The 17,039-nt window shown below is 46.1% G+C and overlaps 8 protein-coding genes across 8 annotated transcripts; 3 read left to right on the top strand and 5 right to left on the bottom strand.

The window, feature by feature from the left end:
* Positions 1-223: 223 nt before the first annotated feature.
* Positions 224-716, top strand: BJ212DRAFT_1474126 (uncharacterized protein; the record flags this gene model as incomplete). The annotated part of the gene is made up of 2 exons (XM_041339043.1): positions 224-485; positions 544-716. 2 exons carry the CDS (start codon positions 224-226, stop codon positions 714-716), a joined length of 435 nt encoding a protein of 144 aa, XP_041199767.1.
* Positions 717-1,483: 767 nt separating this feature from the next.
* On the top strand, positions 1,484-2,304 carry BJ212DRAFT_1294336 (uncharacterized protein; the record flags this gene model as incomplete). The annotated part of the gene is made up of 4 exons (XM_041332199.1): positions 1,484-1,641; positions 1,705-1,906; positions 1,968-2,166; positions 2,255-2,304. 4 exons carry the CDS (start codon positions 1,484-1,486, stop codon positions 2,302-2,304), a joined length of 609 nt encoding a protein of 202 aa, XP_041199766.1.
* A 2,703-nt stretch (positions 2,305-5,007) lies between these two features.
* BJ212DRAFT_1258201 (uncharacterized protein) lies at positions 5,008-5,280 on the bottom strand (the record flags this gene model as incomplete). The annotated part of the gene is made up of 1 exon (XM_041329922.1): positions 5,008-5,280. The coding sequence occupies one exon, from the start codon at positions 5,278-5,280 to the stop codon at positions 5,008-5,010; it is 273 nt and encodes a 90-aa protein (XP_041199765.1).
* Positions 5,281-5,663: 383 nt separating this feature from the next.
* Positions 5,664-6,585, bottom strand: BJ212DRAFT_1309242 (uncharacterized protein). The gene is made up of 3 exons (XM_041333922.1): positions 6,564-6,585; positions 6,492-6,543; positions 5,664-6,397 (listed from the first exon to the last, which is right to left on the bottom strand). The coding sequence occupies exon 3, from the start codon at positions 6,273-6,275 to the stop codon at positions 5,904-5,906; it is 372 nt and encodes a 123-aa protein (XP_041199764.1). The 5' UTR covers positions 6,276-6,397; positions 6,492-6,543; positions 6,564-6,585; the 3' UTR covers positions 5,664-5,903.
* Positions 6,586-7,511: 926 nt separating this feature from the next.
* On the top strand, positions 7,512-8,358 carry BJ212DRAFT_1256607 (uncharacterized protein; the record flags this gene model as incomplete). Its single annotated transcript, XM_041329801.1, has 5 exons — positions 7,512-7,745; positions 7,796-7,879; positions 7,930-8,029; positions 8,080-8,158; positions 8,217-8,358. The coding sequence occupies 5 exons, from the start codon at positions 7,512-7,514 to the stop codon at positions 8,356-8,358; spliced, it is 639 nt and encodes a 212-aa protein (XP_041199763.1).
* A 121-nt stretch (positions 8,359-8,479) lies between these two features.
* On the bottom strand, positions 8,480-11,075 carry BJ212DRAFT_1309237 (putative copper radical oxidase). Its single transcript, XM_041333921.1, has 4 exons — positions 9,365-11,075; positions 8,994-9,342; positions 8,696-8,939; positions 8,480-8,640 (listed from the first exon to the last, which is right to left on the bottom strand). Exons 1-4 carry the CDS (start codon positions 10,997-10,999, stop codon positions 8,550-8,552), a joined length of 2,319 nt encoding a protein of 772 aa, XP_041199762.1. The 5' UTR covers positions 11,000-11,075; the 3' UTR covers positions 8,480-8,549.
* A 148-nt stretch (positions 11,076-11,223) lies between these two features.
* BJ212DRAFT_15851 (WD40 repeat-like protein) lies at positions 11,224-14,330 on the bottom strand. Its single transcript, XM_041342352.1, has 12 exons — positions 14,074-14,330; positions 13,570-14,008; positions 13,366-13,516; positions 13,165-13,307; positions 13,014-13,111; positions 12,649-12,935; positions 12,451-12,597; positions 12,285-12,401; positions 11,984-12,234; positions 11,847-11,928; positions 11,661-11,799; positions 11,224-11,606 (listed from the first exon to the last, which is right to left on the bottom strand). Exons 2-12 carry the CDS (start codon positions 13,884-13,886, stop codon positions 11,329-11,331), a joined length of 2,010 nt encoding a protein of 669 aa, XP_041199761.1. The 5' UTR covers positions 13,887-14,008; positions 14,074-14,330; the 3' UTR covers positions 11,224-11,328.
* A 1,090-nt stretch (positions 14,331-15,420) lies between these two features.
* On the bottom strand, positions 15,421-16,933 carry BJ212DRAFT_1565226 (uncharacterized protein; the record flags this gene model as incomplete). Its single annotated transcript, XM_041341948.1, has 7 exons — positions 16,640-16,933; positions 16,278-16,585; positions 16,021-16,244; positions 15,894-15,999; positions 15,745-15,866; positions 15,674-15,720; positions 15,421-15,652 (listed from the first exon to the last, which is right to left on the bottom strand). The coding sequence occupies exons 1-7, from the start codon at positions 16,687-16,689 to the stop codon at positions 15,421-15,423; spliced, it is 1,089 nt and encodes a 362-aa protein (XP_041199760.1). The 5' UTR covers positions 16,690-16,933.
* Positions 16,934-17,039: the final 106 nt, after the last annotated feature.

Here is a 17,039-nt window from a genome sequence, read left to right as displayed (position 1 = left end):
TTGAACTGACATATTTGGGCCTTGCAGCAGGGGGCATACCAATCTTTTTCTATCGGTGTGCGTTGATGCAGGACTTGTTTGATCTCCTTGTTGAGCTGCAGCCATCTCTGACATCTGCTGGTCTTGACGAACATATCCGACATAAGTATCCATGTGCTGTCGTTGATGTGTTAACTAAACACACCTACAATCAGAGCTGCATCTGTTTGAGTATAAGTGCTGAATGCTGGAATATCTTGAGGCATTCAGCACTTATGAGTCATCAAACAGCTCAAACTCACTCACACTTGGACATTACTTCAATGGCACTGCTGGTGGCATGACCGTGGGAAGACAACTTGGGCTTCAAGTATTCTCAGAACCAGACGACCAGCTCAGCTATGATAACAAGTCAATCTCGCATGAGATCATCACCAAGGTCTTTCTTGATTTCATGACTCACACCAGGCAGAATGAGAGCATGCTATACTTAAAGTCACTATCTGGTAAGTACTACAAGGCCAAATAGCACATACATAGACTTACTCACTGTTTCTTTGTCAGCAATATGCAGTTCTCTCGATAACACCTTCAAGGCAGCAAACAAGGCAACACTGACAAACAAGGATGGGCAAAAGGCAAGGGAGATCAAGGGTGGGATACTCACTGTGTTGAATTGTCATATGCCATTCTGGACTCTCAACTCTAAATCCGCTTCTCCAGATATCCGGATCTGAGATCTGGATCTCAAATGATCTGATCTATCTTTATCTCCCTTCCGGAATCCAAATCCTATATCAGTGCCCAACCCCATTTAGACTGCCCCTGTCTCTGGACTCTGGTTAACCATGTTTCCCTTTTGATTATTGATCCATTACATACATTTCATTTCTGGTGTTCATTATTTGTGATCTGTCCTACTTACTAATAGACTCTGCATATGCTTCATACATGGCCTTTATGTTTGCTGACTGATTCCTATATGATACCTACAGTATATAAACCTCCTGTAACTCTCGGAAATACTCCAGTTCAAATATCATCTTAGTTCCTGCTCATTCCTGTGTCCTCTGGACTCAAGATAAGTCTCTTGTCATATTCCAAGTCTTAGGATTGCATCCTAGACTACATTTCCAACTCTACCTTAAGGGTAGTCCATCCTCTGTTAGTTTCTAGTCTGGACTTCGTCTGGATTAGTCTTATCCGCTTGCCCAGGTAACATCCAGACATCCGTTATCCACCCTAGTCAAATCCTGGAAACTCCAGATGACTGTTCTAGCCCCCGGAAATTAAGGGCACATACTCGGGAAAGGGGCACAGCATATGAGCTGAGGCCAAGCCCTTGTGATCTGACCCCCTTGAGCACGTGACCTTAACATGAATGAAAGCAACGAGATCATTGCTTGGGTGAGTGCTTCCATCTGACTTTGAAAAGCTGAAGGCTGATAGATAGTATCGCCCTGTTTGAAAGCGGTTCTGTCAGACATGTGCAAATGCTGAGATCATGGAGCTACTGCATGGCCTCAAGTGGCACCACAATGTCCTCAACCTCCCACAACCAAAGATGATGGTTGCCAACAACTGTTGTCATATTCACAGTGCAGTGGCTTCTGCCATGCCTGAGACAGAGGCCAAGCTGGATGTCTGGCATTTCAGTGCCATGTATGTAACTTTGGCATGAGCTATACTACTCTCCTGGCTAACAGGAACCCTCACCAAATGCAGATACATTGCTGCAATCTTGAACACAAGCAAAAGCCCATTCCATAGTGCCATTGCTGCTGATATTTCAGGTGCGATCCTCAAGAAACATGCAGAACATGGACATGGAGCAGAGTATTGGGATTGTGGTGAACAAGAGCAGTGCCTTCTTGCAGCTTTTGATAAATGGGCCAAGAAAGGTGTGTGGTCAGCAGCAGCTCAGAAAGTAAGTCTGTCTGCTTCATTAGGAGTGGAAATTGAGTCTCACACCAATCATATTCTGCTAGGTCCATCAAGAGCAACTCAAACATGTCCAAAAATGGTGTCTCAAGTGCTCAGATCAAGACCTCAGGTCTGACAGCAGCTGTGTCAAGGGCACACACAAAGGCTGGAACTCATTGCAGCGCGCCCAACCAAGTGGGATTGTGATGTTGTCTGCACTCAGTCATGACTTTGTCCTCCATCAAAACATTCGGGTCACTTCCAGTAGGTGTCAAATGATGCTCTTTGTCAAATTCACCCATGGCTCCCACCACATCCGGCTCTCTAACCACATTGCAAAACTCTACAACAGACTGTGCTGTCCTGCATGATTTGGGAATCATGCATGGACATGACTACTAGGTAGCCCCCCTAAAAGACAAAGTCTGTTAGCTTAGGCATCAGGCTAGTCAACCCATACCTTGGTTTCAAACCTTGGTCATATAGTTCAGTTTCCCCTCTGTGATTCATGAATTTATTATATCTTGAAGAAAAGTCATTTGTGAGATGGGAATCACACAATGACCTAGTTGATATTGTGAAGCAAGAAGGTTAAGGTATTGCCTTGCCTTTGGCTTATTCACTTTGGCTAGAGAAAACCATAGAGAAAAGTTCAAAGCCTAACAAAAACCTATCTAAAAAGCCTATGTTTTGTGTCTTGTTATTGTATTATTATTTCTGAGTTGTTTTCTCTAGTATTTCCTTGATTTATTTTTCTATGGGGATGCTCTGACCCATCAGATACTTCACAAAATTGTACCTACAGGGTATGATGTCATAATGATGTCATATGGCTCCACAGATACTCCTGCAAGTATTCTGTTGAAAGTTATGATGTCATTTGTTCTGGAATGTTCTGCTCCACAATGACTCACCTCTGATGTCATTACTCCACCTATGGAATTTTCTGGAATGTTCTGCTCCACTTTCTGGAATATTCTGCTCCACTTCTGATGTCATTGCTCCGCTTTTTTACTTACATAATATTCCCACACAAAATGTATATAAGGAGGGCCCATTCTCCCCCCAAAAAATAGGATCTCCCACTTGCAATCATTTGAATCTCAGTTTGAGCTACTCACTGTGAAGATTGTTGCTTACAAAGAAAGCCCCTTTGAAGTACCAAGTGCAGGGAAAAGACATTCCCTTGAGATTACATAAGTTTCTTACAATAGAAACTTAGTTTATTTGAGACCAGCTTCTCACCTAGTTTCTGATATTGACCAACATGAGCTTTGGTCAATCTGTTCATTTGTGAGACCAGCTTCTCACCTAGTTTCTGATATTGACCAACACGAGCTTTGGTCAATCTGTTCATTTGTGAGACCAGCTTCTCACCTAGTTATCTGATATTGACCAACGTGAGCTTTGGTCAATCTGTTCATTCATGAGACCAGTTTCTCACCACTTTGTGCCTATTTGACCAACCAGTCTTTGGTCAATGTATTCATATTTGAGACTGTAGTCTCTACAGAGGATTATCTTAACAAGGAACCACGTTCCAGTGTCTAGACGGTTTATCCTAGACAAGTTTATAAGTTGGGATATAACACAAAAGCTCCAGCTAAGTTAATCACATAGATTGGTTTAGCAAGCCTCCCAAGAACTCACACGTTATCTACCATGAAAGAAGAAAAGTTGTAGACTGTGTTAATCGAGGACTGGCAAGAAGTCTTATCCTAGTGTAATTGTGGTGTCATTACATTTTACACACATTTATATAAGACCCTCAGTTATTAAGACAATGGTTCAGACAAATACCAACAGTTGATAACGTAGTCATTCATGGGGGACAGGGTTTTCTATTGAACTTTTCAAGCGAATGCTAGTGATGTAAAATGGGCAAAGAAGTGTGGAAATCAATAACTGGCTTGAGGCAGTGCTATGATCTCAAGTAAAGTCAGTAACTGGTGTGATGCAGTGCTATGACCTTCAGAATAATATGTTGCAGCTGTATGCAATGACTAGAGCTATAATATATCCCTGTGGATATTTCTTACTTATCTTCAGCAATGGAGATCAAATTCACTAGTGAAATCATCCCAATACATGGCCTCGAAACCAACTCTCTGCTGCTCAGGCACTCACTATGAGTATGATGCAGTCCAGAACAGAGTACACCCTTTGATGTAGTCTTAAGTGGCCAAGCTCTTAATATTCATTGACAGATTGTAGGTCTTATTTGTCTTCCCTAATTGATGAATAATATGTGTGATTCTCCCCACAGAACTTTTCCTGTGTCTAAAAGAGAACTAAAATGAATACTACTTGTGTAATCAAATATGGCTCAAGTGTGTGGCCTCAAATACTTCTGAATAATATGTGAAGAATGTGGTAAAAGAATGGAGTAAATAAGCTAATATTTCTCCTAGTTGTCACTTATTTGTTCACTTAGATAATAGGGGTAAAGAAACTTCAGGGGTGTATGCACTGATCCCCCTTTGATTTCCCTAAACTTTGTCTCACTCTGATTGGATAATTGATACTTTGGGAATGAAATTGATTACTTCACAAGAGGGGAAAAATGAGCCCCTTATATACTACTATACTAGTGGCTATGCTATTGATTACTAATGTACTTAAATTAAATTGGAGTCACATTTGAGTCATGCTGAGTCAGTATGAATCATTATGAGAAAGGACTATAGAATGCTCTGGAATTTTACAGAATACTTGGTAAGAATGCTTGGCAAAGGCTGTGTTAAGACCATAACACTGCCATGCTTTGTAATAATGCTTGGTAAGGGCTGTGTTGGCACTGCCTTGTTGTTGTGCTTTACCAATCATCATCTTTCTAATTATAGTATCAATTTGTCAGGTTCCACAGCTTTGGATACATAGATACAAATAAATGGCATAAAATGTTGACACATGTTTATTTCATATACAAGAAAGATAAGTATTTTACATGGACGGCTAAGCCATTTCTTGGTGAAACATGCTTTGAAATGTCCAAATAAAATTAATGTTGTGAGAAAAATTCAAGTGACTTCATAGTTTAAAAAAAATAAAGTGGCATAAATCATAATATGGTCATGACCATGTACAAAACAAGTTTTGTGTGTGTCACTGTGCAAGCTGCGGGTAGTAGAACAGGTGCACAATATTGAGTGGCTTGAGGTACTGTACCTTTGGCTCAACAGCTCCACCACCTGACTGCTTTTGGATGTGCAGGTACAATGCAGGCATAAACCGAGGCCCAAGCAATGGGACATTCACTCCTAGCTTGCCAGGCTCACCTCTCTTTGACCGTGTTCTTGTCTTCTCCCACAGGAACTGGACATACTCAACAATCTCAGATTCCCACTGTAGCTGAAACTGTGGATGTGGGTTGTTCATATGGCTGTGTGCCTCATTCCATGTGCTGACTCATTTTTCAACCTTTTTTTTTGGTTAGTTGAGGGATTAAATGTATGTACCAAGTGTGCTTCAAGCCACTTGAGAAACTCATGCTAGCCCTCCAATTTTTCTCAAAGGTGTTTTTCTCAAGAGGGGAGACAGCTGTTGAGTGCTTGAGAAGAGTGAGGACTGTCTTCAGTTCGAAGACTGACATGAGTGTGATGGTGAAATTGTGTGTGTACTGGGGTGGCAGGAGATGGAACAAAAATGTGTTTTAGGGGTCAGGACTGTTTTGCTTTTGACTACTACAACCACCATGCTAGCATTATTCAATTTTTGGTTTAACTGCTGCACCAAGTCACCATTGATTTTATTTCCAATTGGTGGGTTGAGAACATTTAAATTTCCTAGCTATATTCATTCAGGGAAGCAAATTCAAGCTAACAAGAGCTACAGTACACAGTAATATACTCAATGACTCCACACTTGCACACTTCCAAGTTTGCTTTCACAGAAACAGGTGCCAGCAATGGCCAGACAAACAAGATTGAAAATACCAAGAGAGCTGTCACCACCAACAGCAGCCCAGAGGCCAATGCCAGGGTCCCTCCTCACATAGACCCTCAAATCCACACCACAGATATCACACAGTTCATGCAGTTCAGGTTTGAAGAGAAAGTGGGGAGACTCGCAAACCACTCAGGCTTCCAGCCAAGCATGATATGAGATGTGTACAAACACTCAAGTACCTTCAAGCAGGCAGAAAATATTGCCAAGGCCATGCAGGTCACTGCTGTGAGGTGTGCAGTATTGAAAATAAACAGGCAGGTGATGCCAAACAGTGATGGTGAGGATGAAGACAACAAAGAAGATGAGGAGGAGGAGGAGGAGAAAAAAGAAAATGACAAGGGCAAGAATGAGGACAAGAATGAGGAAAAGAACAAGGACAAGGATGTCAAAGATGAGGATGAATGAAATATTGAATGACACACCATATTGTAATGAGCTGTAAGGAAGATAGAATGATGTTGGTAATCCAGCACAGGAAAGTAGTGAAGCTGAGTGCGAGCGGATGTGTGAGGTGAATAAGGAAGATAGAATGATGTTGGTATCCAGTGCAAGAGTAGGGAAGCTGAGTGCAAGCAGATGTGTGAGGTGAATGGGGAGTAGGAAGACAGTCCTAAGGAAGATAGAATGATGTTGGTATCCAGCGCAAGCGCAAGAAGTAGTGAAACTGAGTGTGAGCAGATGTGTGAGGTGAATGGGAGTAGGAAGACAGTCCTAAGGAAGATAGAATGATGTTGGTATCCAGCACAAGAATTAGTGTACTAGTAGCCTTACCACAATGTTAAAGAGAAGAGAACTATAATCCAGGGTGTAACCAACCTGCAGGAAAGTGTACTAGAGAAATATAATCCGGGGTGTAACCAACCTGCAGGAAAGTGTACTAGTAGCCTTACCACGATGTTAAAGAGAAATATAATCCAGGGTGTAACCAACCCTGCAAGGAAGAAGTGTTCTCACCGTTAAAATTAGGATGGGCTAAGGGTTAAATTAGATGTCACGTTAGCTAGGGTCTGAGTCAAGGAACACGAACCGTTATGAATTCCGTTGGAACTGTGAACTGTGTAGTAATAAAGTGTGGGTGTGGGTGGGTGTTCAATGTCAACTGTGCCGGTAAGTAATATCGAACGCTGGCATCTGAATCTGACATCAAAAATAAGCTATCTCGTTGGGACTTTGTCTTCACTTGTCTTCACCTTATGTATTAAATCATTTGGCCGAAAGCCAATGGATGCAGTAGCGAGGTTTCGGTACTCCCAGAGACTTCCCCCTGGGATGGTTTTCCGACTTCCGAGCGCCGACCCCTTCCAAGTTCCTCAGCTCGCCTGCGGCGAGCCTCCCCTTCCCATGACCAATTTTTCGCTTGATCAGTGACATCGAGGTCATGTGACTTGCACTAGTATTTTGCACAACATCCTCGAAGTATCCCAAGGCCTGAATCCTCAAGGTCTCATACTGGAACAATTTCATTTCCCCATCCATCATTAGCAGACATGGTCGTCGCACACTTAGAGCAGAACACGTCTGCCACCAAAAACCGCCGAAGCATGAGTAAGAAGAAAGCACGCACGGCCGCCAATACCACACAAGTTGACGGCGACGAAGAGATGTCTTCGGGGGTTATTCCCCCTTTGAACTCGAATCACGCGACCGAAGATGACGATTTGATGATCGAAATTGACCCTACCCCCGCCCTAGAGGCAAGCTCGGCGCCCTCTTTTCCGGCTTTGCCTGCATCTGCGACACAATCTGCTCTGAAATCGGAGACAAGGCGTATACCAATACCTCCGCATCGCATGACACCCATAAAAAAGGACTGGATAAATATTTTCAGTCCTCTCACCGAGATCCTTGGGCTACAAGTGCGAATGAATGTTCAGAGGCGGTGTTTAGAAATTAGAGTGCGCGTTCGCCTGTCCCTGGAGATTATATGCTTATCGCATCGCTGCAGACATCAAAAGCTACCACAGAAATCGGTGCTTTGCAGAAAGGAGCTGATTTTGTGAAGGCATATGCTCTTGGATTTGACGTCAACGTGAGTGCTGATCGCTGATATCTTTATGCATCTCTAAGATTGAATTACAGGACGCGATAGCACTTCTACGAATGGACGATCTTTACCTCGACTCATTTGAGATTAAAGACGTAAAAACACTTCATGGCGATCATCTTAGCAGAGCAATCGGTCGGTATATAAGCACGCATTATATATTACTTCGCTTATGATCGTTTCAGGACGGATAGCGGGACAGGACGGCAAAACCAAGTTCACAATCGAGAACACTAGCCGGACTCGTATCGTGCTCGCTGACACGTGAATCTGTGTTCTCTTATTTCATCTTGACAGCATAATTGATGCCTTGGGCACACAGGAAAATCCACATCATGGGCTCCTTCCAAAACATCAAAATTGCGCGCGATGCAATCGTCTCTTTAATCTTGGGCTCACCACCCGGAAAAGTTTATGCCGGACTTAGGACTGTTAGCAGTCGTATGAAGCAGCGGGCACTGTAATTTTTGTGTATAGACAGATTTATCATCTTTGTTTTTCATACTTCATCATCGGAAACAGCGATACAAAACGTTGTGTACAAATCTATTGCTGGCAATACATGTTAAGCTCAAACGTCAGTCCGTGAGCAAAATAGATAACAGGATGAGAGGCAAACGGTCGAGCAACCGTGGAAGCTAGGATAGCATATATATTACTCTGTGTTGTCGACATTCTTTCCTTTTTTCTTTCCTTTCGTCTTCTTCGATGCTTCGTATTGGTCTACCGCAGTCATTTTCAGCAAACTGTCAATAGATACTTCAGTAATGCGGATAAAGAGTGGGGAAAAAGCGGTTGCACTTGTCCCAGGCAGTGTGGTCTACAGGGGGTCCATCACCGTTCCCTACCATCACCTGAAATCCGACACTAGGAACACCATCCACGACGACGTATATCCAACCTGGTCCTGGTGGATATACGGCAGGTCTAGGCGGACCAGTGATCTGTAGCGAATGTCCATCACTGAAGAGTGAAGAGCTCAGATACACCAGACGGCTGTTCGCGTGAACAGCATGGGTTACAAAGCCAAGATCCATCAGCGCAACTAAAGTGCATAATCGTAAGGTTGGCGGCTCGAGCTGGGTGGTAGTAAACCCACCTTTGATATTCCGGGCTTTGTCTGTGGAAGGTGGGAATTTGACACTCAGGGTGAGGTTCTGTCCATACAGGAGAGCCTTAGGGGGCTTGTGCACGAGCGGCCTGTTCTTTTTCATGTATGGAGGACCGATCCACTCAACTCTATACTCCGTCCCATACTTCACCTCGCTCCGATCCAAGTTCGGGTTGCTCCCAGCCACCATGATATCGCCACTGGGCGTCAGTGTCGCGACCGAGTGGTACATCCTCGGAATCGTACTACTTCTTATTCCCTCAGAGGAAAAGCGTTGCCCAGCTGAGGCGATGGGATCATATAAAACTGGCGTAAGGACTGGATGATCTGCGTTCGACTGCCCGACCTGATCGACTAACGTTGCCGTAGCCTGAGATTCCAGTTCTCGCGCCATTGACAATTAGAACCTCGCCAGTTGGGAGCAAGACTGCATCCGGCATGTGACGCGCCTCGGGCATCTGTTCGACCACCCACCCTGCAGCAATTCCTTGGTCGGTAAGCAGCAGGCGAGAGCACTGAGAAGATGCCGAATCTTGAGAAGAAATCTCGTAACCTGGTTTCTTGTCATCAATCGTGGAACCTCCGCACAACAAGATCTCTGCAGTATAACCATCTTCGGGGGACAAAGGAAGGAGGAGGCCAGCAGCTGCCATAGGATACGTAACTCGGCATTCGTTAGGGATCCGCGGAAGATGCTGTTCCTGATTCGTCCGCCAGTCGTATATTATAGCGTCTTGATTGGCGGCCATGAAGATCCTGTCGTCTGGAAGCGAGAACACAATGGGGAAAAGGTTCGCGTTGAGGGTGCGGACCAGGAACGGTAGATGTATAGGCAGACCAATCGAGTTGTGGATGGACTTTGGAGGCCAGTATTCGATAGTGGGGTTATTCACTGTCTCATTATTCATCCACCCACCCTTCTTTGATCCCCCAACGATCATAGCGCTTCCGTCCGAGATTCGAATGACTGTATTGTACCAACGGGGGCTAGCCATGCGGATGCGGGAGTGATTCTCATAGATGTTGCAATGAGCAGCGGAGGCAGATGGACAAGGCTCGAAGATGCGAACTGCCTGCAAGCCATCGAGGTCTCCGAAGTCTGCCGCAGACGTATACCCGCCGACCACAGGATTACCCCCGACGTTGATCAGAGTTCCGTTGCTCAGAAAAGTCCCGCCGGCACAAAAGGAGTTGGATTCGACCTTGAGGGGCCTAACGGCATGCGTCCGGAGGTTGAACAAGGCAGCCCATGCTGGATGCCCCCCAATCGACACGGGATTATGTTCAACTTTATCAATGATAAGAGCGTGAGTATCGGAGATCACGGTAAGCTGCATGGCAGATACGCCAGTTACGCCCTTTTGTTCCAATGTCCATTGAGTCTGCGAAGCGAAGGACTGGATCTGTCCTGGCTGGGTTGCTGCGTTTGACAGGTCAAGGGTCAGAGAAAGGGTCATGGGAAGGGTCATGGGAAGGGTCATATGACCTTCCGTGACAACAAAGGCATCTATGTCGATAACTGGGCTGTCAACTCGTCCCTTCCCAAGGTTTATAACCTTGATGGTGTGTTTCCCGTACGGCAGGTTAAAAGTCCAGAAGATCCGTTGCTGTTTGCGCGACACGTTGTTCCAGGTATCGATCTCCTGCACTTTTTTCCCATCAATGAACACCGCGGCAATTCCATGACTCCTGTCCAGACCACCAAACCACTCGATACCAGTGCCCACGAACGTCATCCGGGCAGCAGCTCCTTTCTCGTCGGTCCAACGCAGGGTCGTTGCGACGTACATGCTATTGAAGGAGTCAAGCCAAGAACCAGTGAAGTGAATGAGCGGAGATGATGAATCGTAACTTTTTGCTCCTGGCGGGACGTAATAGGGCCAGAATGGACCTGGTGTGTCTGTCCCTGGAGGAGTCTGACCGTTCCATGCGGACTCCTTGCCCCAGGCGAATGCCCAAAGCACCGGAAACGAAAGTAGTGCAAAAATAATCATATAAGAAGACAAAGGGGTATGATTTAGCAGAGGTAAAGAATGTGAAGCGGTCAGTGGTGTCCTTGAGATATCTGGGTGGGATGAACAAATGCGACGCGACGTGACGCGCTCACGTGACATTTGAAAAATAATTTGAGTAAGCTATGTAAACACTATCCTCGTCCTTGTCGGGGTTGCTACTTTAACAATCTATACTATGCATGATATGTCGTGTGGAAGATAATTGATCAGACTTTATGTTGTGCGATGAAGGAAAAGTAGCAGTGAAAATGCAAAAGCATTCACGAAAGATCATTGATGTCCACTGAGTCCCTAAGAGCACCACTTCACTATAACCCCCCATCGTTATAGGCCCAAGGTTGCTTTACTTTGCCCTTTCCCTTCCCAATCATCTCTGGCTCGGGCGCAGAGATGCCAAACCCTCGAAGTAGTTCACCCGCAGAAGCAGGTGCCTCCCACACACGTATCGTGTTATCGTCCGAACACGATGCAAACATGCGCTTATTGCGGGGGTTCCAGGCTACGGAATTCACGCTTCCCAAGCCGTGACCTTCCAGTACCTCTAGAAGTGTACCCGTGTCTCGATGCCAGACATAAACATTGCGATCTGGAAGTGTTTTGTGAGTGCGAACTGGCAGGACGCTATGAAGGTCGTTTATACCTTCACTCCCACTAACGACGAAGTTGCCATCGATGCCACCAAAGCAACTGCGGATGACATGGTGACCCTGTCGTTGCCCAGTGAACTTGCGTGCAAGCCTGAACTCTTCCAAATCCCACAAATGGATTTCCTTTGATGCCTGGTTAGTGATATGGTTGGGTTTGATGCAAGGAAGAGGGTAGTCACATCTGGAGCATGATTGATTAATGCATAGCGAGAATCCTCCGAAATCTTCACGCTAGTAAGTTCACCCTCCATGTGAACAGATCTGTGTGCAAAGATCGATGAGTAAAGATGCTGAAACAAACATGCTTGGAACATACAGCTCAACCTGTCCCGTCTTGAGATCGTAAATGATCATTCGATTCTCTGGCGAACGCGGTGCCACTGCATTACCGTTGCCATTAGATACAATGGGTGGCGATGCATCTCGGATGTTGGCACGAGCCAACGTTGGGGGAGGGTTGTATCCCATCCCAACAGCGACCAGGCGTCTCACATCAGGAGTCACCGCAGCGTCAGTGACACGTATGGCTATATCATTCCATGATTCCCGTAGTTCACCCTCCATGTCCTGTTAAAAATGAGGTGAGGCGCGATAACATAAACCCACGATAGGCATACCCATAGTATGATCTTGCGATCGAGGCTACCAGACATAAACCCTGAGCCGTCGGGTAGCCATACCAAGGCAGATACTGTCTCAGCATGATTCTCGAGTGTCTTCATCAAAGCTCCAGTCTACAGCTCATGAGTATCGCAAAGCAAAACATGAGAATTTAAAGCTAACCTTCGTGTTCCATAGCAAAATGAGGTGATCCGCAGACGTAGATAAGATAGAGTCGTCTAGTGACCAAGCCAAACAACCAACAGGATATGGGTGATCGCGCAAGATGAATTCTGCTATACAATCACGGGATGATGGTTCAGCCTCGAGCTGTGGAGTCGAAAATTAGCATGTTAGACGTTGCGAGTCAGTCCAACCAACCCCAATGCGCCAAATAATAGCAGTCTTGTCTTTACTCGCGCTTGCAAGACGAGTACCATCATGACTCCAGGCCACATTCCACACCTCATCTGAATGGACTTCGAGGATGGTGGTTGTTATTCGAGGGAAAGATTCCTTGTCGCATGTGTGGTCACTAAATAATGAAGATGAAGATGGATCCACAAGTGAGTTGTGGTAGAGGCAGCGATATCGTTGATATTCTCGCGACTGTGCAAGAAGGGTAGAAAAGCGGCGTTGGGGAATCATGGTCGAAGAAGGTATATAATCTGCGAGACAAGATGTCAATAGCTGAACAAAACGTATAAGAGTACAGAGAGATATTTCTATTCGGATCTCATACTAACGTTGTAGATCATCAAGAAGTTGTCGCCGTGAAATTCCCGACGCTCCATCCCAGGATGCACGTCGGCGCAGATCTTGGGGATCTGAACACATCATCAAGCTGGACGAGAATTATCACGAATGTACAATATGGAGATATTTCAAAGAGCGCACCTAGATAATACGTGGAGTTCCCCCTGTTCTGACGTGGTACTGTAAGGAGCCAGATCGTTCCGCAGCACCTGCAGCGCAGCGGTGGTTTTCCGCGCTTCAAGTAATTCGAGATACTTCTGCTTTCCAATGAGGAACCGCGCATCCTAAAAATAGAACCGTCAGGGACTGAGGAGTATGTCCACCACAGGAAGATATGTATACCAGAAGAGCGTCAGCATTAGTCACCCCAAGTTCAACGAGCAAAGGTTCTGCATGAGCCCAGGCGCCGCGCAGAATATGTTGCCGAAACTCTGACACCACAGGTGCTTCTAACGAGTACCCTGACTCTGCTTCGAGAGTGGCAGCAGATTCTCTGAAGGGAACGTAATAAGGGAAGAGCATGTGAGCCAAAAAAAAATCGCTTACATATACCCGACGTCTCTAAGACTTTGGATAACTAATCTCACGAACTCTTCTCGATCAAGATATGGGTCATCGTAGAGGGTGGTGCCTGGCAGTGACACTCGCGGGATGGATGAACTGTGCTTGGCGAGGCCGTTCCCCATTGTTGGAGATCCGTTTGAAGTAGTGCCATTTGACACTGGAGCAGAGTACCCATTCTCCTTATTTATTCCATTGGAATGACTAGCCTTGTCCAAGGTGACGCAAGACGGGCCTGCCTCTGGTACAGAATCATATGAAGAAGATAAATTGGAATGATTATCAGGCTCAGGAATTCGCATGGCGCTTAGGGGAGAATTAGTGACGCGAAGACTATTGTTGACAGTCAGGGAGGCTGAAGTGGAGTCCAGAGTATTTGTGCTATCGATTCTTTGTCGTTTGCGAGGCCTTGAAACTTCAGTATCTGGATATAAAGGAATGAGTTGTTAGTAGACATGATCTGGACTTTGAAACCCAAACGAACCGCACCTGCTGATATAGTAGACTGCAAGCCACCTATAGATTCCTCAAGCTGTGACCGATGTCCGGTAGTCGGTATCGAAGTAGTTGTATGGGCTTGTACAGCAGCTGCCCTTGATTGTGTGGTAGTAGATTGGCCGTGACTCTCAACCGTTGCAGATTCCAGGCTTGGAGACGGCCCTAGGCGTGTAGGACAATTGTCCTCTGCAGTATTTAGCTGAGTAAGTGAATCAATGATGGCAAGTTGATGATTCTGTGGCTAGCTATGTTCATGCAGCACCAGAGGTGCAATTGCAAAACTAGAATATTTACGAGGATTTCTGGATGATTTAGCAGTAGTTGGTAAAGGATGAATACCTGACGAAGACAAACCTTCACCTTGATGGGTTGAAGGGGACTTGGGAGGGCTTGGTCTAGCCAGTACCGTAAGTTCCTGAAATGGAAGTCCGCCGTCGCGTGTCGAAGGTTCGCACCCTTTCGCACCAACACGCCGCGAACAATATTCTGAGCACAAGGCCCACTCTGCAACGTTAATACATTATTGCCATTAGCTGGTCCTTGCCCGTGCCCAGCCTCGTCATCGTGTTTGCTTGCTGGAGGAATACGTTACCGGGCTTTGTGGCTTATCTTTAGCTCACGAATTACCATGAAACACGTTATATTGCCGTGTATCAGCAAATGGAAAGGATCGGAGCTATTACTTCGATATGATACGGCCACTTGCGGCACCACTAATCACTGGACATCTACTGTAGTCACCTCTTGTCACTCAAGAATGATGGAGCTTAGGTCTGCACGTCTGCAACGAGGTGCATGCCACGGTCCGCCCCCATCTCTGATCTGTCGTGTTCACATAATTTTGTGGTGCTCAGTTACGTGGACTACAGAGGGAGAGCGAATATTATTGCACAATAACGTTGGGCAATGTATGGTACTTGATAATGATTCCCCTCGATCCGATGTGACGACCACAGAATGGTGAAAGTCAATGCTAAATGGTACGATGAATGCTAGTTTTGAATGTGACGACCACGAATAAGTAATGAATGGTGATGTGAAGACGAAGAATGCGTGCTATGATTTCCGTAAATTTTCTGCGACTACTAGAAGTTCTGCCGTATACTTTGATGAGGTAGATATGTTACGTATGGTCGATATAGAAGAGCGAGTGACAAGCTAGTGCGGTTATTTTTTGTTTGAGTGCAATGTGACGAGAGTACGATGCAGAAGGAGTCGATCATGGTCGTAGGCAGAGCCGAGGAAGTCGCTTACTCGGATCATTGGTTTTGTCACGTCTGAGGTGCAAAGACATATTGGCGCGGCATGCGCAACGAGAAATGAATTTTGGGGGCGCGGTTACAGAAGACCGGCATCGACACCGCGCTGGCGCTCTCGCACCCGATCTCGCAAGCCGCTCCTGCCATTCCCATAACCCGGCGCATCACGCGAGTTTGGTCCGCCAAGCTCGTTGCGCTTGAAGCGGCCCCTGCGTTCGTGTGTCTCATCGATGGAATTAACGAAAGGTGTTTCCTCGAATTGCTGCACCGAGGACATCATCTTCGGAAGTGGTGACGAGTTGCGCCGTACACTTGGACGACCCCGAGTCAACGGAGCACAGGTCCAATTAAAGACTTGCTCGACGCTGCTGCGGCTATCCTGACGTTCGCGAAGGCCAGGAACCAGAGTCTGTTGGCGTGCACGAGAACGGGAGTTGGAGCGACTACTCGCATCGGGTTCGCGTCGCCGCCCACGGGGCGTCGCTTCGACAACAGGGCGAATGCCAGAAATAGCTAGCAATGAAGCTAATTTTGGTGTAGGAGGGGAAGCACGATTGATTGTGTTTCCTGAACTAGTGGAAAGCGGCGGCGAGCTGCGTTGGGGGGAGCTGACCTGCAGAAGAGAGAAATATGCAGGGAGACTCGCACGATTGCGGCTCTTTTTATACTTGGATGTAACAGTAAGCTTGTTATGCTCCTGCCCTCGCTCCGAAGGTTTCTCGTGGAAGGAAACGTCATTTATAGAGTCAGCGTCATCTTCAGCGGAGGAATGAACTTGTCCGAAACCTGAGCTAGATGTAGAAGATGTTCGGCGGTGAAGAAGGGGAATGGTTGAGCGGTTGTTGGTAGCCGATGGTTGGCGAGTGTAGCTAAGTCCTGAGGACTTACACGGATGTAAGTAGCCTGCGGACCGTGCGAAGCCGTCACCGGATACACCTGACTCTAAACCATCTCCTTCATAGACGGCTTCGTCGTCAATACTGACAGAAGCATAACCTTCCTCTTCAGCGTCAGTGAAGAGGGACCACGAAGCTGAAGAGGTGGACGAAGACGATACGGAATACCGGCCTCGCTTCTGGAAATTACTGCTGAGCGCGGTTCCTAATGCAGATGGCATGAGCGGTGGAACTTCGCCACCGGGAGTAAAATCGATGTATGGAGACGAAAGGGCACTGCTGGCAGAAGAAATAGACGGAGAATTGTACATGTCCGAATTTTCGCATTCATCACTGCAGTAAGCACGACTATATTGATACATGAAGTCAGAAGTAGGTAGCTGGGCATAGGGAAGTGCATACCCATCATCGCGGAGGTGTTTGGAGCATGTTAGGCATATCTCCTCGAACATGAGGCCTAGTTGGGCAACAAAGGGTACCGTAAAGAACTAAGCTTGTTTATGGAGAACTAGAGCACGCTGTTGAAGGCGTCGTCGGAGTGCAGTGATGGGACTTATGAGAAAAATGGAAAGGAACAGCACGGGCTTAAATACGGGGGAGGCGGTACGATGAATGGAATATTTGAGAAATAATAAATACGAATTAGATGACTCAATTCAGACAAGACCGGAAATCCAACTTGAATCAAAGCGTGTGATCTCACCGGAGACCCAAGGAACCACGTCACATAGCGTCACATTCGCACATTTGTACATTAGATCATTTGTCAGCAACGTTCTCCATCCATTGTTCGTGCACCGTC

The sequence above is a fragment of the Suillus subaureus genome (assembly GCF_016647635.1).
Source record: "Suillus subaureus strain MN1 chromosome Unknown BJ212scaffold_1, whole genome shotgun sequence".
NCBI lineage: Eukaryota > Fungi > Basidiomycota > Agaricomycetes > Boletales > Suillaceae > Suillus > Suillus subaureus.
This window is presented reverse-complemented; position numbering and strand designations above follow the sequence as displayed.

Excerpts from the sequence above, each read along its gene's own strand:
- BJ212DRAFT_1309242 (XM_041333922.1), bottom strand. The coding sequence starts at position 6,275 with ATGGTGTGTCATTCAATATTTCATTCATCCTCATCTTTGACATCCTTG.
- BJ212DRAFT_1309237 (XM_041333921.1), bottom strand. The coding sequence starts at position 10,999 with ATGATTATTTTTGCACTACTTTCGTTTCCGGTGCTTTGGGCATTCGCC. Across the intron at positions 8,940-8,993 it reads CAAAGCCCGGAATATCAAAG|TTGCGCTGATGGATCTTGGC; the intron begins GTGGGTTTACTA and ends TATGCACTTTAG. Across the intron at positions 8,641-8,695 it reads GACCACACTGCCTGGGACAA|TTTGCTGAAAATGACTGCGG; the intron begins GTGCAACCGCTT and ends ATCTATTGACAG.
- BJ212DRAFT_15851 (XM_041342352.1), bottom strand. The coding sequence starts at position 13,886 with ATGCGAATTCCTGAGCCTGATAATCATTCCAATTTATCTTCTTCATAT. Across the intron at positions 13,308-13,365 it reads CTAATGCTGACGCTCTTCTG|GATGCGCGGTTCCTCATTGG; the intron begins GTATACATATCT and ends TTCTATTTTTAG. Across the intron at positions 11,929-11,983 it reads AAGACGGGACAGGTTGAGCT|ATCTGTTCACATGGAGGGTG; the intron begins GTATGTTCCAAG and ends CTTTGCACACAG.